The sequence below is a fragment of the Salmo salar genome, chromosome ssa28 (genome assembly GCF_905237065.1).
Source record: "Salmo salar chromosome ssa28, Ssal_v3.1, whole genome shotgun sequence".
NCBI lineage: Eukaryota > Metazoa > Chordata > Actinopteri > Salmoniformes > Salmonidae > Salmo > Salmo salar.
Window position 1 is genome coordinate 8,352,501 of NC_059469.1, and position 23,152 is coordinate 8,375,652.

At 46.6% G+C, this 23,152-nt stretch overlaps 1 protein-coding gene across 1 annotated transcript in view; it reads left to right on the forward strand.

Annotated features, from left to right (window-relative positions):
• LOC106589414 (inactive ubiquitin carboxyl-terminal hydrolase 54) overlaps positions 1-23,152 on the forward strand; it is a 30,584-nt gene that overhangs the window by 1,562 nt on the left and 5,870 nt on the right. The window contains 16 exon segments of the mRNA XM_045710204.1: positions 6,852-7,314; positions 8,691-8,783; positions 14,672-14,806; positions 15,560-15,673; positions 15,918-16,000; positions 16,947-17,052; positions 18,061-18,207; positions 18,502-18,651; positions 18,887-19,067; positions 19,255-19,434; positions 19,663-19,828; positions 19,831-19,992; positions 20,581-20,967; positions 21,130-21,254; positions 21,437-21,595; positions 22,933-23,074. Of these exon segments, the coding sequence (XP_045566160.1) occupies positions 7,147-7,314; positions 8,691-8,783; positions 14,672-14,806; positions 15,560-15,673; positions 15,918-16,000; positions 16,947-17,052; positions 18,061-18,207; positions 18,502-18,651; positions 18,887-19,067; positions 19,255-19,434; positions 19,663-19,828; positions 19,831-19,992; positions 20,581-20,967; positions 21,130-21,254; positions 21,437-21,595; positions 22,933-23,074 (2,498 nt within the window). The 5' untranslated portion in view covers positions 6,852-7,146.

The following is a 23,152-nucleotide window of genomic DNA, read 5'->3' on the forward strand; positions in this document are numbered from 1 at the left end:
CAGGTCTGTGTGCACGTGCACGTGCCTGATAATCTGCGTGTGTGAGTCAGGTGTGGGCGGGTGTGTGTTTTAGTAATGTAGAGTAATGTACATGGTGTATAAGCTGGGGGGGAATGACCTTGAGGGGGTGTTTCAGTCTTCGATCACTCTTCTACTCTCTGTCACACGCACGCATATGTATATACACGCGCACGAGTCACGACACACACGCACGCACACACGCGTGACTCCTGCGTAGGCTACTTGGACCAATAACAGGTCAATGCATTTCCAGAGTCAATAGAACTACTACTTATAGTGAGAGTTCATTGTGAAAGTATGGGATGTCCTGAGAGGCAGCTTGACATTGGCCTAACTCTCTCATTGTGATTCCATTCTGAAGCTGTGTGTGTCTGGATATGAATTCAAATAGAATTATAGAAAAGAATGGAGTTTAAGGGGGGGGGATGTTCTTGTTCTGTGAATGAAATGTTCTAAAATGGAGTGGTCCGTATGTAACGTCTGAAAAGAGCTTCAGCGAGGGGCTGGTTCCAGAGAATAACTGAGAGAGAGAGAAAGAGAGAGAGAGGATCCTAGCCAGCGAACCTCAGAGAATTACTGAAGAAAGAGAGAAAGAGAGGGCGAGGGGAAAAGGGAGAGAAACAGAGCGAGAAAGAGAGAGAGAGTGGGGAGAATGAACTCTGGGTTCTCCCCATTGTCAGCCAGTGCTATTTGAAGCTGTAACCCAGTTACGGCGCATGCGTGCGTGTGTCAGTGCGGAGAGACTTGCGATAGGGAGACTTAAGGAAAGGGAGAGAGAGAGAGAGAGAGAGAGAGAGAGAGAGAGAGAGAGAAAGATGGATGAAGGAATTGATGAGAACGGAGAATAGAGGTCAGAATGATAGAGAGAATAAAGTATTTCAGCGGAGCGGAGTTTAAGAACGAGACCTAGGAGTCAGGCCTTTGGAAATCCAACTTTAGTTGTTTTCTTTTCTTGTAGGGCTCCAAAGAGCAAAGTGCTAAAATCTTGAAAATCAATAAAGTAGATTCACCAAAAGCAAACACTGGCCTGTGGGCTAGACCAGGGATTTTCAAACTTTTTGGGGTGGGGGACTCATCAGGAACCCCCTCATAATCAGAACACAACTCAAGTGCAAAATAAATAGCCTATGAGGATTTTTACTATGACGCCAGCAGTGCATGGCTGGACAAACCGTGGTCACGTTCCCCTGCTTAGACGTTGCGTGCAGAAACCAATGGTTGCATGCTACGTAATCGACTGTGTCATCGACTGTGTCATCGACTGACATATCGCTATAACATATGATGTGGTTAGCTGATACTTAAAATACCTATCCAGGTGTTGTAAGGTCTGGCAGGTATCAGCAACGCCTGGGCAGAGGAACGTGCCTCAAGTCTCGGGCCCGGTGAAAGAACAGTTAAAAAGCCTGAATCTTGGCATTTGGAGAGAAAATGTAGCAGTTTTCAAGCCAATTTCCTGCAATTCTCTACATTTTTTCTTGAGGCAGAGAGATTTTTTTGTTGTTGCAACTTTAAAGATACACTATATATACAAAGGTATGTGAACACCCCTTCAAATTAGTGGATTAGTAGAAAATCGAGCACAGCTATTCAATCTCCATAGACAAACATTGGCAGTAGAATGTCCCGTACTGAAGAGCTCGGTGACTTTCAACGTGGCACCGTCATAGGATGCTGCCTTTCCAACAAGTCCGTTTTTCAAATTTCTGCCCTGCTAGAGCTGCCCTGGTCAATTGTAAGTGCTGTTATTTTGAAGTGGAAACGTCTAGGAGAAACAAAGGCTCAGCCGCGAAGTGGTAGGCCACACAAGCTCACAGAATGGGACCACTGAGTGCTGAAGTGCGTAACGCGCAAATATTGTCTGTCCTCGGTTGCAACACTCACTACCGAGTTCCAAACTGCCTCTGGAAGCAACATCAGCACAATAAATGTTTGTCGGGAGCTTTATGAAATGGGTTTCCATGGCTGAGCAGCCGCACACAAGCCTAAGATCACCATGCGCAATGTCAAGCGTCGGAGTGGTGTAAAGCTCGCCGCCATTGGACTCTGGAGCAGTGGAAAAGCGTGATGAATCACGCTTCACCATCTGGCAGTCCGACAGATGAATCTGTGTTTGGCAGGTGCCAGGAGAACGCTACCTGCCTGTAAAGTTTGTGTGGAGGAGGAATAATGCTCTGGGGCTGTTTTTCATGGTTCGGGCTTGGCCCCTTTGTTCCAGTGAAGGGAAATCTTAACGCTACAGCATACAATGGCATTCTAGATGATTCTGTGCTTCCAAATTTGTGGCAACAATTTGGGGACGGCCCTTTCCTTTTTCTGCATGACAATTGCACAAAGCGAGGTCCGTACAGAAATGGTTGATCGAGATCGGATTGGAAGAACTTGACTGACCTGCACAGAGCCCTGACCTCAACCTCATCAAACACCTTTGGGATGAATTGGAATGCCGACTGCGAGCCAGGCCTATCTCCCAACATCAGCGCCCGACTTCACTAATGCTCTTGTGGTTGAATGGAAGCAAGTTCCAACATCTAGTGGAAAGCCTTCACAGAAGAGTGGAGGCTGTTATAGCAGCAAATGGGGGACCAACTCCATATACATACCCATCATTTTGGAATGAGCTGTTTGAAGACCAGGTGCTCACATACTTTTGGCCATATAGTATAATATCCTGCAAATCTGCACATTTTACTATAAGGCAGAGAGAACACTTTGCAGTTTTAAAGCTTAAATTACAGTGCATTTATGTCAAATACATTTTGGGGAATAGTATTGAGTTTATAAATTGATAATTTATGTAGTACTGTGGATAGCAATAACCCTGTAAGTCTCCCAGGCCCATGTTGCCCAGGGGTTAAGAATTGTAGATGTAAGAATTGTAATTGTAGATATTTAATATAAATTGTATTGTATTGTTTTGTATTACACACTTTGAACTTATTCCACGGATCTCTTGGCCAAAAGTATTTTAAACTGTTGTTATTAATATGATTAATATTCATATATATATATTAAAAAAAAATATATATATATATATAGTGGATTTGTAGACTTTTGAACGGAAGTGTATATATATATATATATATATATATATATATACTACCGTTCAAAAGTTTGGGGTCATTTAGAAATGTCCTTATTTCTGAAAGAAAACCACTTTTTTGTACGTTAAAATAACATGAAATTGATCAGAAATACAGTGTAGACATTGGTAATGTTGTAAATGACTATTGTAGCTGGAAACGGCAGATTTTTTATGGAATATCTACATAGGTGTACAGAAGCCCAATATCAGCAACCATCACTCCTGTGTTCCAATGGCACGTTGTGTTAGCTAATCCAAGTTTAGAATTTTAAAAGGCTAATTGATCATTAGAAAACCCTTTTGCAATTATGTTAGCACAGCTGAAAACTGTTGTTCTGATTAAAGTAGCAATAAAACTGGCCTTCTTTAGACTAGTTGAGTATCTGGAGCATCAGCATTTGTGGGTTCGATTACAGGCTCAAAATGGCCAGAAACAAAGAACTTTCTTCTGAAACTCGTCAGTCTATTCTTGTTCTGAGAAAGGAAGGCTATTCCATGCCAGAAATTGCCAAGAACTGAAGATCTCGTACAACGCTGTGTACTATTCCGTTCACAGAACAGCTGAAACTGGCTCTAACCAGAATAGAAAGAGGAGTGAGAGGCCCCGGTGCACAACTGAGCAAGAGGACAAGTACATTAGAGTGTCTAGTTTGAGAAACAGACGCCTCAAGTCCTCAACTGGCAGCTTCATTAAATAGTACCCGCAAAACACCAGTCTCAACGTCAACAGTGAAGAGGCGACTCCGGGATGCTGGCCTTCTAGGCAGGTCCTCTGTCCAGTGTCTGTGTTCTTTTGCCCATCTTAATCTTTTCTTTTTATTGGCCAGTCTGAGATATGGCTTTTTCTTTGCAACTCTGCCTCAAAGGCCAGCATTCCGGAGTCCTCTCTACACTGTTGACGTTGAGACTGGTGTTTTGCGAGTACTATTTGCCAAGAGGTTTTCCTTTTGTCCACCCCTACCTTGTCACAACACAACTGATTGGCTCAAACGCATTAAGAAGGAATGAAATTACGCAAATTAACGTTTAACAGGGCATACCTGTTAATTGAATTGTATTCCAGGTGACTACCTCATGAAGCTGGTTGAGAGAATGCCAAGAGTATGCGAAGCTGTCATCAAGGCAAAGGGTGGTTACTTTGAAGAATCTCAAATTTTTGATTTGTTTAACACTTTTTTGGTTACTACATGAAAGTTGGTGGGTCCAAACTTTTGACTAGTACTGAATATATTTTGTAATATTTTGAGATCCTGCCACATACCCCCCTGCACTACCTCATAGACCCACCCGCATAGTGAAAAGGCGTTCAATCAAGCATGCTAATTCTTTCTGGAACGCTCCCTCTTCCGGCGACAGGTAGCCTAGCGGTTGAAAGTGTTTGGTCAGTAACCAAAAGGTTGCTAGTTCGAATCCCCAAGCTGGCGAGGAGGAAAAATCTGCTGTTCTGCCATTGAGCAAGGCATTTAACCCACAACAACTACTCCTGGGTGCTGTAGACCTTGTGTTACACAGTCGCCCTCCATCGATGGGATTCAGAGAGTTAGGGTTAAATGAAGTAGACACATTTTGGCTGAATGCATTCTCGTTGAGAGAAACTCAGAAAGTAAGATAATGGTCATGTTAGAACATGTAAACAAATGTATTTTAAACAGTAGGACATTTAGACATGGATCAGGCTCTGTGTATTTTGTTTCCTGATATGTTTAGTACTTGACTATGCACCTTTTAAAGGCAACGTTCCGCGTTCGCGGAGACCGCATTCGCGCTAAACACTTCATATGTCGGCTCAATCAGAAATCATCTTTAAATGTCAAGGGAGCCATAACAAGGATCTAGCGCTGATTGGATTGGATCGCGGCCTGAAAGCAGTGTGGGAGGAGAGCCAGAGAGAGAGAGAGGGAGGGCAGGAAAGGGGGATAAAAATAGAGACAGGCTCTAAGACTTCACACTGCAACTCTCAGTAGCTAATTAGTGTTATTTGTTACTCTAGTGACCCGCCTGAGTGACCATCGGTTGTTGCTGTTGTTACATTTGTTGTTGTTTTTGTTGTTGGGGGTGGTTGTGTGTGTGTGTGGGGTGCAGCCAGCTGTAAGGGAGGCCATTGTGTGTGTGGACAGTAGATGGTCTTTCACTGTGCTGGCCTGTGGTGTCACCAGCCTCTACCAACTACCACAGTGAGAAGGAGGGGAAAAAGAGGGAGAGGGGGAGAACTGGAACACATCAGTGGTGTAGGGACCAATATGGCTGGTGTAGAGTAAGGCATTGCGTGTTCATGGTGCTGGACCACAGGGTCTTAGAGTTTGATTGAATATTAGTAATACTCTGACTCACCCTGGCTGCCAGGAACTCTCAGCCATCAATACACATCACCACCAGGTTCAGGCTCTGGCCGTGTGTGTGTGTGTGTGTGTGTGTGTGTGTGTGTGTGTGTGTGTGTACGCGTTGGACCAGTGCAGACTAGTGTGCTGAAGCACATGGTTCGGCTTTTCCCCCACGTGCCTGCAGCTTGGCCTATTTCCATGGTAACTAGCCTCGAAAATGAACACACACACACACACACACACACACACACACACACACACACACACACACACGATCACATCAGTTCAGTACTGGATGTTGTTGTTCTTTTGAGTAAAATGTCAATGGGGACATAAACATCGCACCAATCCAGTCTCTCTCTTTCTCTTTCTCTCTCTCTCTCTCTCTCTCTCTATCTCTCTCTCTCTCCCTTTCTCTCTCTCTCTCTCTGTCTCTCTCTCTCTCTCTCTCTCTCTGTGCATGTGTGTGTGTTTTAGGCTGTCCAGTGCTGTGGGATCAGGACGTCGTGAGCAGGCTGTTGATTGGAGGGTTGTTTACAGCAGGCCGTGCTTCTCATGGTCACCAGGGGAGAGGGGTTATGTAAGAGAGGATTTCTCTCTCCCCCCCTCCCTCTGCTTCTCTGTACATTTCCCTGGGAGTGCACTGCGGCTCCACTACTGACCAGTCTGTTACGCAACACACACACACACGTTTGTTTTACTATCCTTGTGGGGTACAAACAACTGATTTCCTTTCAAAATCCTATTTTCCCTAACCCGTAACCCTAAACCTAACTCTCACCCTAACCCTTAACCTAGCCCTATCCTTAACCTTAACCCCTAACCCTCAACCTAGCCCTAAACCTAACCCCTAACCCTAGTTGTAACCCTAACCTTAAAACTAACCCCTAAGATGAAAATAGCCTTTTTTTGTCCCCACTTGTCCGAATTTTCCTTCTTTTACTATCCTTGTGAGGACTTCTGGTCACAAGGATAGTAAAACCAAAAACACACACACACACACACACACACACACACACACAAAGTGGCAGCGACAATGCACAGACACAGACAGTGACTGTACACACAACCATTCAGGCATGTGCACTGACATTCACACACGGTGAGTAATACTGCTCCAAAATAAGGCTCAGATAAAACTGTCCTAATAATGACATAACAGACAGCTTATCACTACAGTACTGTCTGACACAAATCTGTCTACAGTGCAGTACAGTACTATACTCAGTGTTATTCTCTAACTTCCAGGACAATTTGCAGGCTACAATATTGTGGGTATTACGGTTTTCATTGGAGACTTCGGTGCAGTTTTGCGGAGGTAAAATGTTGCGACCATGTCGTAGGCCTGTACACTGTGAATGTGTGTTTCATTAGAGATCTAGCTAACCCCGTGGTGATTGTGTTGTGTGTTTTGTCTCTTGCAGGCAGCGTGAGAGAAAAGAAGAGCCAGGGGACACTGAGGAATAAGAAGACTCTGGACACAGAATATCAGCAGAACAGGTCAAGACTGTGGAAGTAAAGGACTGTGGACACCTGCCAGTCAAGACTTAAAGAGACCTGAAAGAGACCGCAGCTCTCTCTCCCCCTCTTTTGACCTCTTCTCTTCATTTCTCTCTCCATCCCGCTCCCTCTCTAATGGGAGTAACTTAGAACACGTTGTTCCATCGCACACCCCCCTCCCTGTGTTTCTGTGGTGATGGAAGCGCCCAGCAGGAAGTGATGTCGTGGAAGAGGAACTACTTTGCGTCCGGCGGTGGCAGCGGAAGTCCCGGTGGAGGGCTGCAGGGCCTGATCACGACCCCGCGGACTATGGCCTCCTTCGCCCCGAGTAAAGGCCTGAGCAATGAACCTGGACAGAACAGCTGCTTTTTGAACAGTGCCCTGCAGGTACACACACGCACACATACATACACTGAGTGTACAGAACATTCTCAATTTATTGGGGCATGGACTGCAAGGTGTTGAAAGCGCGACTCCAATGCTCCCCACGGTTGTGCCAAGTTGGCTGGGTGTCCTTTGGGTGGTGGACCATTCTTGATGCACACGGGAAACTGTTGAGCGTGAAAAACCCAGCAGCGTTGCAGTTCTTGACACACTCAAATCGGTGCGTCTGGCACCTACCATACCCTGTTCAAAAGCACTGAAATCTTTTGTCTTGTCCATTCACCCTCTGAATGGCACACATACACAATCCATGTCTCAATTGTCTCAAGACTTAAAAATCCTTCTTTAACCCTGTCTCCTCCCCTTCATCTACACTGACTGACATCAATAAGGGATCATAGCTTTCACCTGGATTCACCTGGTCAGTGTATACACTTCTTTCAAAAGTTTGGGGTCGCTTAGAAATGTGTTTGTTTTTGAAAGAAAAGCACATTTTCTGTCCATTAAAATAATATCAAATTTATCAGAAATACAGTGTAGACATTGATAATGTTGTAAATGACTATTGTAGCTGGAAACGGCTGATTTTTAATGGAATATCTATCTACGTAGGCGTACAGAGGCCCGTTTCCAGCTACAATAATCATTTACAACATTATGAATGTCTACACTGTATTTCTGATCAATTTGATGTTATTTTAATGGACAGAAAATGTGCTTTTCTTTCAAAAACAAGGACATTTCTAAGTGACCCCACATTTTTGAACGGTAGTGTAGCTGTGCTAGACTGTCATTCTCAGTGATATCTCACTCTCTGAGTCCCTGGGGAGCAATGATTCGGTGATGAGATGGTGAGAGAGAGAGAGAGAGAGAGAGATACAGGGACAGAAATAAAGAAAGATAGAGACAGAAAGAGAGAGAGAGAGAGACAGAGAGAAATAGACAGTGGGTGAGAGAGGGAGGGAGGAGAGAGGAGGATAGATAGATAGAGAGAGGGAGGGATGGATGGAGGTAGAGTATGTCCTCTCTCTGTCCGCTGTAGTGATGTTTCACAGCTGGGAGCTGATTAATCATAAATAAATAAACTAAGGAGGGATGGAGGAGGAGGGCATGCACTGTCACCTTCCTCCTCCCCCCCCCCCCTTTCACACACACTTTTTGAACACGGTTGAATGTCTTAATTTGAATACTTTTTATGATTATTTTTTTTGCTGTCACAATACCCGACTCGCATCCCACCAAATGTTTACCACCTGGGATTCGAACCGTCAACCCTTCGTTTGCTGGCCTGACCTCTAGGTTACATGCCTCCTCTTCAAAATGTAAATATATCCAATATATAAAAATGTAAATATATAACGCGTGTGTTTTCGCCTTAGGTCCTGTGGCATCTGGATATCTTCCGTAGAAGTTTCCGCCAGCTGACCACTCACAAGTGTATGGAAGACTCCTGCATCTTCTGTGCCCTCAAGGTAGGTGCAGCTCTGTGAATTCTCTATGTACCTAGCAACGGGCGCATGCCCCGCCCACCTGAGGATCTGTCTTTTACAGCCGTCTATTTCCTGTGTTTGAGGGTTGCAACTTCCTCTTGTCAGTCACTTAAATCTCCCTGCATTGATTGCTTTGATTGAACTCCTGCGTCTCTTTCACACTCTTGCTGTTGCCTGTCGTTTTTTTCACCCGTTAACGTTACAACCGCGGAAATGTTTGCAATGACCTGTCAGACACACCACGATAATGGCTGAAATGGGCTCAATGGACTACATTGTCTTTCCGTTGCATCTATAAGAACGGTCAAGCTTCGTCTGGGATTTAACACGTCATCTCGACACTTACTTTGCAATATACTTTATTTTGATGTGGGTTTATTTTTGGTGGAAAGTAATCCTTTGATATAGTAATCAAAGTAATCCTTTGATATAGTTGAAGTGTTTACAAATCAGACGCGCTTAAATGAAAGCAACTTCCAAAAATGATCACTGGGATTATAGTGATATTATGTCTGATCTCGCAAACAATGTATAGTATGTATAGATAGGTGTAGTCTAGAGCCAAACCTGTTGATTTTTAGTCTGAGGTTATCCTGCTATTGACAAACTTGTTGAATTATTACAACAGAACGTGACAACAACAGTAATTCATGAGGCAGACTAGACAGGTGAGTACCGGTAGGCCTAGACAGGTGAGTGCCGGTAGGCCTAGACAGGTGAGTGCCGGTAGGCCTAGACAAGTGAGTGGCGGTAGGCCTAGACAAGTGAGTGCCGGTAGGCCTAGACAAGTGAGTGCCGGTATGCCTAGACAGGTGAGTGCCGGTAGGCCTAGACAGGTGAGTGCCGGTAGGCCTAGACAGGTGAGTGCCGGTAGGCCTAGACAAGTGAGTGCCCGTAGGCCTAGACAAATGAGTGCCGGTAGGCCTAGACAGGTGAGTGCCGGTAGGCCTAGACAGGTGAGTGCCGGTAGGTCTAGACAGGTGAGTGCCGGTAGGCCTAGACAGGTGAGTGCCGGTAGACCTAGACAGATGAGTGCCGGTAGGCCTAGACAGGTGAGTGCCGGTAGGCCTAGACAGGTGAGTGCCGGTAGACCTAGACAGGTGAGTGCCGGTAGACCTAGACAGGTGAGTGCCGGTAGGTCTAGACAGGTGAGTGCCGGTAGGCCTAGACAGGTGAGTGCCGGTAGACCTAGACAGGTGAGTGCCGGTAGGCCTAGACAGGTGAGTGCCGGTAGGCCTAGATAGGTGAGTGCCGGTAGGTCTAGACAGGTGAGTGCCGGTAGGCCTAGACAGAGGACCTTGTTTTATTGCAGCCCTGGTCCACCCCTTTATGTTAATCTAATACATATATTTTTATTTTAAATAAATAAATAAAACAAATACCTGATTCCATTAGAAAATGTATGTATGAGTGCATTCTAAGAAAAAAACGGGGACATTTTACAATCATTTTTCAATAATACCTGAATTCCCACCAAAATACCTGAAATCCATTCATTATTTGTCCGTGTCAAGAATTGTTTTCATGTGCTATAATTCATTCAATACCCGATTAGAATTGTTTTAAAAACGTTTTAACATTTTGATGACCATAGTTGATGTAGCTCCTACTGTATGTAGCTCCTACTGTATGTAGCTCCTACTGTATGTAGTTTCTACTGTATGTAGCTCCTACTGTATGTAGCTCCTACTGTATGTAGCTCAGAGCATGCGCTGGCCAGCTGGCAAGTGTCTTGACTGACATTTTCAACTTCTCCCTGACCCAGTCTGTAATACCTACATATTTCAAGCAGACCACCATCGTCCCTGTGCCCAAAAAAGCCAAGTCTAAATCACTGTTGCCTCGTAGCACTCACATCTGTAGCCATGAAATGCTTTGAAAGGCTGGTCATGGCTCACATCACCACCATCATCCCAGACACCCTGGACCCACTCCAATTCGCATACTGCCCCAACAGATCCACAGATGACGCAATCTCTATTGCACTCCGCACCGCCCTTTCCCATCTGGACTAAAGGAACACCTACGTGAGAATGCTGTTCATCAACTACAGCTCAGCGTTCAACACCATAGTGCCCTCCAAGCTCATCACTAAGCCAAGGAACCTGGAATCAAACTAACTCTTCTGACTCATCACATACGCTGCTGTTACTGTTTATTATCTATCCTGTTGCCTAGTCACTTTATCCCTACCTACGTACAGTACCAGTCAAAAGTTTGGACATACCTACTAATTCAAGGGTTTTTGTTTCTTTTTACTATTTTCTACATTGTAGAATAATAGTGAAGACATCAACACTACGAAATAACACATATGGAATCATGTAGTAACTAAAAAGTATTTTATATTTGAGATTCTTCAAAGTAGCCACCGTTTGCCGTGATGAAAGCTTTGCACACTCTCAATCAATCAATCAATCAATCAATCAATCAATCAATCAATCAATCAATCAATCAAATTTATTTATAAAGTCCTTTTCACATCAGCCGATGTCACAAAGTGCTATACAGAAACCCAGCCTAAAACCCGAAACAGCAAGCAATACAGATGTAGAAGCACGGTGGCTAGGAAAAACTCCCGAGAAAGGCAGGAACCTAGGAAGAAACCTAGAGAGGAACCAGGCTCTGAGGGGTAGCCAGTTCTCTTCTGGCTGTGCCGGGTGGAGATTATAACAGAACATGGCCAAGATGTTCAAATGTTCATAGATGACCAGCAGGGTCAAATAATAATAATCACAGTGGTTGTAGAGGGTGCAACAGGTCAGCACCTCAGGAGTAAATGAAGTTGTCACCTGGAATGCATTTCAATTAACAGGTGTCCCTTGTTAAAAGTTAGTTTGTGGAATTTCTTTCCTTCTTAATGTGTTTGAGCCAATCAGTTGTGTTGTGACATGGTATGGGTGGTATGCAGAAGATAGCCCTATTTGGTAAAACACCAAGTCCACATTATGACAAGAACAGCTCAAATAAGCCAAGAGAAATTACAGTCCATCATTACTTTAAGACATGAAGGTCAGTCAATGCGGAAAATTTCAAGAACTTTGAACGTTTCTTAAAGTGCAGTCGCAAAAACCATCAAGCGCTATGATGAAACTGACTCTCATGAGGACCGCCACAGGAATGGAATACCCAGAGTTACCTCTGCTGCAGAGGATAAGTTCATTAGAGTTAACTGCACCTCAGATTGCAGCACAAATAAATGCTTCACAGAGTTCAAGTAACAGACACATCTCAACATCAACTGTTCAGAGGAGACTGCGTGAATCAGGCCTTCATGGTTGAATTGCTACAAAGAAACCCCTACTAAAGGACACCAATAAGAAGAAGAGACTTGCATGGGCCCAGAAAGAGCAATGGACATTAGACCGGTGGAAATCTGTCCTTTGGTCTGATGACTCCAAATTTGATATTTTTGGTTCCAACTGCTGTGTGTTTGTGAGATGCGGTGTGGGTGAACGGATGATCGCCGCATGTGTGGTTCCCACCGTGAAGCATTGAGGTGGTGGTGTGATGGTGTGGGGGTGCTTTGCTGGTGACACTGTCTGTGATTTATTTATAATTCAAGGCACACTTAACCAGCATGGCTACCACAGCATTCTGCTGCGATATGCCATCCCATCTGGTTTGCACTTAGTGGGACTATCATTTGTTTTTCAACAGGACAATGACCCAAAACACCTCCAGGCTGTGTAAGGGCTATTTGACCAAGGAGAGTGATAGAGTGCTGCATCAGATGACCTGGCCTCCACAATCACCTGACCTCAACCCAATTGAGATGGTTTGGGATGAGTTGGACCACAGAGTGAAGGAAAAGCAGCCAACATAAGCAGCTCAGCATATGTGGGAACTCCTTCAAGACTGTTGGAAAAGCATTCATCATGAAGCTGGTTGAGAGAATGCCAAGAGTGTGCAAAGTTGTCATCAAGGCAAAGGGTGGCTACTTTGAAGAATCTCAAATATAAAATATATTTGGATTTGTTTCAATCTTTTTTGGTTGCTACATGATTCCGTATGTGTTATTTCATAGTTTTGATGTCTTCACTGTTATTCTATAATATAGATAGTAAACATAGTAAAAATAAAGAAAAACTCTTGAATGAGTAGGTGTGTCCAAAATGTTGACTGGTACTGTACATGTACATATCTACCTCAATTACCTTGTACCCCCGCACATCGACTCGGCACTGGTACCCCGTGTATATAGCCAAGTTATCGTTACTCATTGTGTATTTATTCCTCGTGTTATTATTACTATATCTTTTTTTCTTTCTGCATTGTTGGGAAGGGCCCGTAAGCATTTCACTGTTAGTCTACACCTGTTGTTTTTGAAGCATGTCACAAATAACATTTGATTTGATTTGTCGTATTTACCTGTTATATCTATTGTGTGTTTAGTCACTTAGCTCTTATGTAGCATGCAGCACGTATGAGTGTGTGTGTTCTACAGTATACTGTGGGTGTATTATTGATGCTGGGTATCAGTACACATAACAGGGTGTATTTCGTATGGTGTGTATAGTAATGCGTTCTAATGATGGTGTGGGTAGGGATATGTATTAGGGTGTGTAGGGATGTGTGTCAGTCTGAGTACATTGTGTTTTGTAGCAGTGTTGGTGTGTTCATAGTATAATGTAGTGTTGTTGGTGTGTACTATGTGTGTGTATAAGTGTGTGTCGTGTAGGGTGTGTGTCGTGTAGTGGTGTATTTGTTAGTGTCTCCTGAGCCTCTGTAATTAATTGGCTGACTTAAAGAGCTGAGACAGCAGAACCCACGCTGGGGTGCTACACACACACACACACACACACACACACACACACACACACACACACACACACACACACACACACACACACACACTAGCTCGTAGGTGAAGTAGTATGGTTGGTGTACATGTGAGGCTATAGTAAAGATAACTGCTGTGAGTTGAACAGATTCTGTCTGCTAATTAGACATCCTCCCTAACTTGCGACACAATGTTCACCACCCCTTGGCCCTCCTTCTGCACCGGTTGAGAGAGTGGGAGTGGGTAGGAGAGAGTGGGAGTGAGTAGGAGAGAGTGGGAGTGAGTAGGAGAGAGTGGGAGTGAGTAGGAGAGAGAGCCCAATTCTGATAATTTTTCCACTAATTGGTCTTTTGACCAATTACATCAGACCTTTTCACATTTTGCTCTTTTTCAGATCTGGTTGGTCAAAAATACAAATTAGTGGGGGAAAAAATCAGAGTTGGGCTGCCTTTCTAAGTTCAGCCAGAGAGAGGAACATAGCGGGGGAGAGACCGGGGGGAGGGAGAGATGAATATGGTAGTGGTGTCGATTTCTCCTGTCCTCTCTTGCTGTAGTAGAGTGATGCTTAGGAATTTTCCCCTCAGCTCAATCACACACACACACACACCTCCCTCCTCCCCCTCTATATCTCCCCTCTTTCCTTTCTCTTTCCTTCCCTCCCTCCCTCTCTGTAGGGTATAGTCCCCCTCTACTCTCCTTGGCGCATTGCTGCAGTCAGCAGAGCCACCGTGACACACACACACACACACACACACACACACACACACACACACACACACACACACACACACACACACACACACACACACACACACCTCTCGAGCGTTAAAGGGGCGTCCCAGTTTGTCTATAGTGAAACAATGAGGGAAGAGGTAATAGTTGTAGAACTGTTGTAGTACTCCTCTGTCCTCACACCGTGGTAGACTTCCGACCAAGACGCAACCACTTGGACGGAGTTGTATTATGGTACGTTCTACTCTGTTAAAGCTGCAATTTGTTCAGTTTTAGTGTGTGTGTGTGTGTGTGTGTGTGTGTGTGTGTGTGTGTGTGTGTGTGTGTGTGTGTGTGTGTGTGTGTGTGTGTGTAGAGTATCTTTGCCCAGTTCCAGTTCAGCAGTGAGCGTGTGTTACCGTCGGACGTGTTGCGGAGTGCGCTGGCCAAGACCTTCCAGGACGAACAGCGTTTCCAGCTGGGGATCATGGACGACGCAGCAGAATGCTTCGTAAGCCTAACACACACACGCGCACACGCGCACGCACGCACCAACTCACGGGGAGCTTCTGTGTGTGCGTGCTATCACTCCAGCCCTGCTCTAACACCATCTAATTCGACTTGATTCGCGAAGTAAGATGCGTTTGAGCAGGGCTGGAACAAATCCTTGCAGGAGGGTGGTCCACCTAACGCCTGTCTATTTTGTGTCCTTCTGCCTCTATTAAGACTCGCAGCCCAGCTCTGCTAGCATTAGCCATTTAGCTAACTCTGTCCCTCTCTATAGGATTATACAGGAGTCGTGTGTGTTTATCCCAGTGTGTAAACATCGATACAGATAATTGCTTTTAAGCTAATAAGAGTTGGAGTGATCAGTCAACGGACAGAGGAGGGGAGAAGAGGAAGAGAGCGGGAGGAGGAGGGGAGAAATCCGGGAGAGGGACGGAGGAGAGAGAGAGTGAGTGAGAAAGAGGGGGGGGGGACAGAGACGGAGCTAAAGGGAAAGGTGCTATTTTTCAGTGTCCCTCTCCTACACAGCGGCGTTAGATCCTCTCCTCGCCTCCACCGTTTGCGTGTGTCTGTGTGTGTGTGTGTGTGTGTGTGTGTGTGTGTGTTTGCGCCCGCGTACGTGTGTGTCAGGCAGGTACTACTTGATCGATTGGTAGTAAATGTGTTCAGTCAGAACATCCAGCAGGTCTTCTAAAATACACACACAATCTGTGTAACTCTGTGTGTGTGTGTGTGTGTGTGTGTGTGTGTGTTTCAGGAGAACCTACTGATGCGTATCCATTTCCACATCAGCGCCGAGACCAGAGAGGACATCTGTACGGCTAAACACTGTATACCACACCAGAAGTTTGCCATGACGCTGTTCGAACAGGTGGGACATACATATACTAAACCATAACACATTCTATAGGGATGTTCTATTTACACAAAAGTGACATAAACGGATCAAAAAGTGTCAGACCAGCAGACCAGCAGACACTCAGGCCCCTGAGGACTGGGGAGGCACATCAGTTGTGTTACTGTTTTGACTGAAGCAAAGGCCCGTTGTGGATAAGAGAACAGAATGTCTCTGTATGTCCTTATAATATAAATATATATATATATTTTTTTTTCAGTGTGTGTGTAATAGTTGTGGAGCCACGTCGGACCCCCTCCCCTTCATTCAGATGGTTCACTATATCTCTACCACGTCCCTCTGGTGAGAACAGACATATCTGTGTGCACAGTGTGTGTTCTTGAGGAAATGTGTATGTCTAGTATCTGTGCGAATGTGCGTGTTTGTGTGCGTGTGAATATATATGTGTGTGTGTATAAGTACAGTGTTTGTATAGTACAGTGTTTTTTTCTTGAGGATGTGCGTGTACGCTGTACACTGTGTTCTGTTCATGACGATATACAGGTAACTGACAAAATAATGGAAACACTTCAGTAAATAAGGGTTGCAAAGTATGTTGAATGCAGGTGCCTCCACAGAGATCTCAGTGACTTTGAAAGAGGGGTCTAAAAGGGGCGTAGGGGGTGTCAGTCACCAGATCGCCACACAATTCAACAGTTCTGGGAGATTCTGGCACCTGAGACGGTGTTTTCCACCACCATCAAGAACATTTCTCCTGGAACAAAATGGTGTCGCATCCCTCCGATAGAGTTCCAGATACTAGAATCTATGCCGAGGTGCTTTGAAGCTGTTCTGGCTCGTGGTGGCCCAACACCTTGTTAAGACACTTTATGTTGGGGTTTCCTTTATTTTGACAGTTACATGTATGTGCGTGTGTGTGGTTTAGTCCAGTGTGTGTTCTTGAGGACATGTGTGTCTGTGTGTGTGGTTTAGTCCAGTGTGTGTTCTTGAGGACACGTGTGTGTGTGTGTGTGTGTGTGTGTGTGTATGGTTTAGTCCAGTGTGTGTTCTTGAGGACATGTGTGTGTGTGTGTATAGTTTAGTCCAGTGTGTGTTCTTGAGGACATGTGTGTGTGTGTGTGTGTATAGTTTAGTCCAGTGTGTGTTCTTGAGGACACGTGTGTGTGTGTGTATAGTTTAGTCCAGTGTGTGTTCTTGAGGACACGTGTGTCTGTGTGTGTGTGTGTGTGTATGGTTTAGTCCAGTGTGTGTTCTTGAGGACATGTGTGTGTGTGTGTCCTTGCTGCAGTAACCAGGCAGTGAGGATGTTAGAGTGTAGAGAGAAGCCCACCCCCGACATGTTTGGAGAGCTGCTCCGCAACGCCAGCAACATGGGAGACCTGCGCAACTGCCCAGTGAGTGTACACACACACGCACGCACGCACGCACGCACGCACGCACGCACGCACGCACACACACACACACACACACACACACACACACACACACACACACACACACACACACACACACACACACACACACGTGCGCATGCATGCAAACAAACACACTCACGCATTGATGAACACACATTGACAGCTCTTTGTACTGGCTTGCATGCAGGTGTGTGTGTGTGTGTGAGCTTTGTGCTGCTGCCGCATGGTAAAGTGCTGCTCCACACACCCTACCTCTCTGCCAGAGTACCCACACAAAGGGCCTCTTCTCTGGGCAGAGCCTGGCGGCTGGCCCCTTCTACAACCCCCCAGCCCTCTGCTAGTCACATCGCCATTATCTTGTTATTGTGAGGCAGAGAGGATCCCTTCACTCTATGCTTCTACAATACTGCCTGTGATAGCTTTGGCCCCATGCTCTTCTCCCGGAACCCATTCGGAGTGTGTGCCCTGCTGAGTGTGTGTTTTTCAGATGAGTTGTGTGTATTGCTATGAGAGTGTGTGTGTCCCTTTCTCAGGACCAGGTCGTCCTGGCATAATCCCTTCCTGTCAGTACCGGTGCCAGCCCGGTCCAACCCGCTACCCACGAATGGAGTGTGTGTGTGTGTGTGTGTGTGTTTGTCTTTGTGTGTGTGTTCTGGCACTCTCTCTGGTTGCCAGGGTGTTCTCAGGCTGTTTTCGAGCCGGCTTTGCCAGCCCTGGTGTGCGCGTTTGTGTGTTCGTTTCTGTGTGTGTGTGTTCTGCCAGCTCTGTGGTGGGTCGTGAGTCAGAGGAAGAGTCTAGAACACATGGTTCTGAACTCAACAGAACAGAAGGCTACTGGACAAACACTACTCAGCAAACTATCCCTCTCTCTCCCAGATTCCAAATAAGACTCCTCAGATTCCTTAATAATCACTTCAAACCATTCTTCTTCTCTTTTAATAATGGTGTTATTTTCTGTTTTCCTCTGCCTCACTTCCAACCCCGTAGAGTAACTGTGGGGAGGTGCTGCGTATCCGCCGTGTGTTGATGAACTCTCCAGAGATAGTGTCCATCGGCCTGGTCTGGGACTCAGACCACTCTGACCTGGCTGAGGACGTCATTCACAGCCTGGGCACCTGTCTACGCCTGGGGGATGTAAGACACGCACACACGCACGCACACACACACACACACACACGCACGCACGCACGCACGCACGCACGCACACACACACACACACACACACAGACACACACACACACACACACACTGATTAACCTTAGCAGAGGCTTTAGCTCAGTGGTCTTGATTTCTTTCGATTGCCCAGACAACATACCTCATACCTGCTCTTCTTTTATCCTCTAGTACATCTGATTTCTCACCTCTCTCTCGCTCTCTCTCTCGCTCTCTCGCTCTTCCTTTCTCTCTCCTCCTCTCCCTCTCCCCTAGTTGTTCTACCGTGTGACAGAGGAGCGGGCTCGTCAGGCTGAGCTGTACCTGGTTGGTATGGTGTGTTATTATGGTAAACACTACTCCACATTCTTCTTCCAGACGAAGATACGCAAGTGGATGTACTTCGACGACGCTCATGTCAAAGAGGTGAGTCAGTGACTGAGTGAATTAGTTAGTTGATAGGCGTTTTATCTAGAATTTAGCTGTATAAAGGATATCATTAATGAATATAATGAATAGATACTTTATTGTCCGTTTGGTTAGAACGGAAATTCATCTTCCCTGAATGGTGAGCTATTTTCTGGGGCTAAGTACCTTGCTCAAGGGCACAACATTAGATATGTTGGTTAGTAGTGTGTGCTTGTGTGTGTTATCTCGATAGATCGGTCCTAAGTGGAAGGACGTGGTGGCGCGGTGTATAAAGGGTCACTACCAGCCTCTACTGCTGCTCTATGCTGACCCCCGGGGGACGCCGGTGGTATCGCAGGACAACCCCTCCTTCTCTCACCCCCAGCTGGACCTGCTGCACTGCAGCAAGGCTGGCTATGACAGCGAGGACTCTGGTAACCTTTAACCCCTGACCTCTAAACCCTGGCCCTCACCCCAAATCTCCTTAAGCGTGAAACGTACCCTAAACCAAACCTCTCTCTCTCTTCTCATTTTCTGTCTGTCCGTCTGTCTCTCTCTCTCTCTCTCCTTTCCTCCCTCTCTCTCTCTGTTTCTCTCTCTCTCTCTCTCTCTCTCTCTCAGGGCGGGAGCCCTCCATATCCAGTGATACCCGTACAGATTCTTCAGATAGCTCCAGCCACCGAGCATCTCGAAATCGCCCTCTCCACCAGTCGACAGGCAGCCACCTGTCCAACGAATCGCAGACCACAGTGGTCGGTAAACATGACAGCGGCACGCCCCTACACAGCGCAGACGCAGCAGGTGAATTACATAATGTCACAATACCACTTCAGTAACATATCTGATTCAGCTAATGATTAGTTGATCAATTGGATCAGGTGTGTTAGCGCTGGGCTAAAACAAAAGCCTGCACACTCTATCATCCTCCAGGATCAGAGTTGGAGAACCGTACACACAAAAACAATCTAACCACCCTCTCTCTGTCTTTCTCTCCATCCCTCTCTCCATCCCTCTCTCTATCTCTATCAGACTCAGTAACAGAGGCTCCCCCCCGGCCCCCGGCCCCCCGGCCCCCTCCCCTACCCTGCAGCAGGGGGACTATAAAGAGACAGCTGTGTTCCTCCTCTCCTCTCGTCGTCCCATGTCGTCATGCTCTTCCTCCCACCCTTTCTCCTCCTCCTCCTCTTCCTCCCATCCCCCCTCCTCTACCTGTTCCTATCCCGTCTCCTCCTCCTCTTCCTCCCGTCCCATGTCCTCTTCCTCTTCCTCAGGTATAGGGGGGTCTGTGCTGGGTTCTGAGGCAGGGGCCGTGGGGCCTCACTGGGAGGATGAGAGCACTAGCAGCGAGTCCAAGTCTAGGTGTGTTCTGCTGAACAGAAACACACATTTATACTGACATATACAGTGTCTTTGGAAAGTATTCAGACCCCTTGACTTTTTCCACATTTTGTTACGTTACAGCCTTATTCTAAAATGGATTAAATAAATACAAATTCTCAGCAATCTACACATAATACTCCATATAATGACAAAGCGAAAAACTGAGCAATCGGGGGAGAAGGGCCTTGGGGGGCCTCCAGAGTTCCTCTGTGGAGATGGGAGAACCTTCCAGAAGGACAACCATATTTCAGTTTTTATTTTTTATAAATTTGCAAAAATGTTTTAAAGTTTTTTGCTTTGTCATTATTGGGTATTGTATCTTGATTAATGAGGGGAAAAAAACGATTTAATCAATTCTAGAATAAGGCCGTAACGTAACAAAATGTGGAAAAAGTCAAGAGGTCGGAATACTTTCCGAAGGTACTGTACTTCCATATAGTCCAAGTCCATGTGAATTTTACACAGTAGAAGGCTTACATAACAAGTGTTGCTGTAAAGTTTGTTCTCCTAGCTTGTTACAGTAAGTTAACCTTTACAGTGTTACCTGCTAAATGTTTGACTCTCCAGTTCTTCTGGTGGTCGATGTTACCGGCCAGCCTGGAGGCCACGGAGGGAGGCCCTGAACATCGACAGCATCTTCACCCGCCAGAGAGGCTCTCCGCTGGGCTACAGCACCCTGCCCGGGCCTCGTCTACCTCCAAAGCTCCATCAACACTGTCCAACTAACACGCCTAATCTGCAGGGGGCAGGAGAGGTGGCCTGGGGTGTAGCGAGCTTGGGGGGACACACTGGGGGTGTGGCCGGTGTGGCAGGGATGCCTGGGTTGCTAGGCAATGGTACGGGCTGCCTCCCTCCTCCTCCCCCGTTAAGAGGGGTGGAGCTTCAGCCCTGTCTGATCCAGAGGATGGAGAGTGGTTACGAGAGCAGCGAGAGGAACAGCAGCAGCCCTGACAGGTACACACACACACACACACACACACACACACACACACACACACACACACACACACACACACACACCATGGCAGCGCAATACGTTTTGTCCTTGTTGCAGTCTCACAGAGTTTCTCTCTCTCTCTCTCTCTCTCTCTCTCTCTCCCCCTCCCTCTCTCTCAGGGAGGTAGGTCAGAAGCGTGTGTTGATGTCTGGTCCGTCGTGGCGCTCGGTGCCCAAGTCCAAGAGCACCAGTGCCATCCTGCAGGAGCTGCCAGCACCTAGCTGGGGTAGCAACAGCAACCTGGGTGTGTGTGTATATATACGTGCGTGTGATATGTAACGGTGTCAGAGTGGTAGCGGGTGTGTATGTTTGTACAGTATTCAGACTCTAAAGTTTGTTTCTCCCACCTCCCCGTGCGTGTGCTTGTGTGTATGTGTGTGTGTTTGCATACGGTGTGTGTGTGTGCGTGTGTGTGTGAGTGTGCAGGCGCTGGCCGTAGCGAGCTGGATGAGCTTCAGGAGGAGGTAGTGAGGAGAGCGAGGCAGCAGGAGCAGCAGAGGAGGAAAGAGGCGGAGAGAGAAGCTGCCGTGGGATTCAACCCCAGACCTTCCAAATACATGGACTTAGACCAGCTGCAACACCAGGGTGAGGGCAGGGATGGGCGTACGTCACCGCGACTGTCTGTTCCTTACACCTTCCTCCTTTGGTGGCTGTCTGTCCGTCCCGTCCTTTTGTCTTGTCAGGACACGAGAGAAGATACTTTTGTGTAGTGGCTCATTTTGGGTGTGTTTATGGTTACCTACTGTCTGTGTGTGTGTGTGTGTGTGTGTGTGTGTGTGTGTGTGTGTGTGTGTGTGTGTGTGTGTGTGTGTGTGTGTGTGTGTGTGTGTGTGTGTGTGTGTGTGTGTGTGTGTGTGTGTGTGTGTGTGTGTGTGTGTGTGTGCGATGCTATAACAGCGTATAGACGAGTGTTCTCCACTCCCTGGTGCTGTAGACCTACAGTGGGTGCAGGCTTTTGTTTTGGCCCAGCACTGACACACCATCACTGGGTGGTTTTGATTGATGCGTTGAATCAGTAGGGGCGGGTGTCCCTGTGTGTCTGGTGGTCTGTCACACACACACACACACACACACACACACACACACACACACACACACACACACACACACATAACCTGCGGGTAAATCGGTGGCATTATTTCTAATGCGATTCAATGGTTTTAGCGTTGCATAATGACGTCAGTGCTTTAAGCTAATACTAACAACCTCAATCTGCCTGGTTCCATGTAACACATCACAGCTAACAACAGGAGAGGAACCGCACTGCACTTCTTGCACAGTACAGGTCGACATTGATGCGACTCATTGGGAACCTGCTTGTCGTCTCTGAACGCACCCCAGATTTGATGGTTGCTCTCCTGCTGTGTGTCTCTGCATCTTCTCCTAACCCACTAACACCTCAGACAGCAGGGGGCGCGTTCACCGGGGTTAAACGCTGCACGAGCTGATACTAGATCTGTTCTGAAGGCCAGCATCTTCCCCCTGACCTTACGACCCCAGCTCTGCTCTCTCTCTCTCTCGAAAACCCTCATCTCTCTGTCATTGACTAACCGACACGCACACACACACGCACACACACACGCGCACACACACGCGCACACACACGCGCACACACACACGCATAAAGGAGCTGTTTGCATGCTGGCCCCCTCATAACCACTCCTCTACTCTGCTTCTCTTTTTTCTGCCTCTCTTTCCTCCATCCCTCTTTCCCCTCTCTTTATTTATTCCCAACTCTCTTTCTCATTTCCATTTCCAACTCTCTCTTCTCTCTCTCTCCCTTTTCTCTCTCTCTTTTCATCTCTCACTCTTTCCATCTCTCGCTCTCTCTCTCTCTCTCTCTGTTCTATCTCTCTCCATCTCTCGCTCTTTCCATCTCTCTCTCTCTCTCTGTCCTCCTGCTCTCTCGTTAACATTCTCAGCTGTGCTCAGCCCCTTGCATGAGGCTAATGCTCATAGTGGATTGGCTGTAGCTGCGTGCATGAGGAGCACTTGGGAACCAATCACACAGGATCAGGATATGGAGCAGGAGACAAGAAGCGCCCGTCCACAGGGGCATCGCAGGTACCATAACTGTCCCCTGTGTGTCCCCAAAACCCACCCCAGGACCCTTCTGTGTGTGTCCCAGCTCTGCCTGTCCAA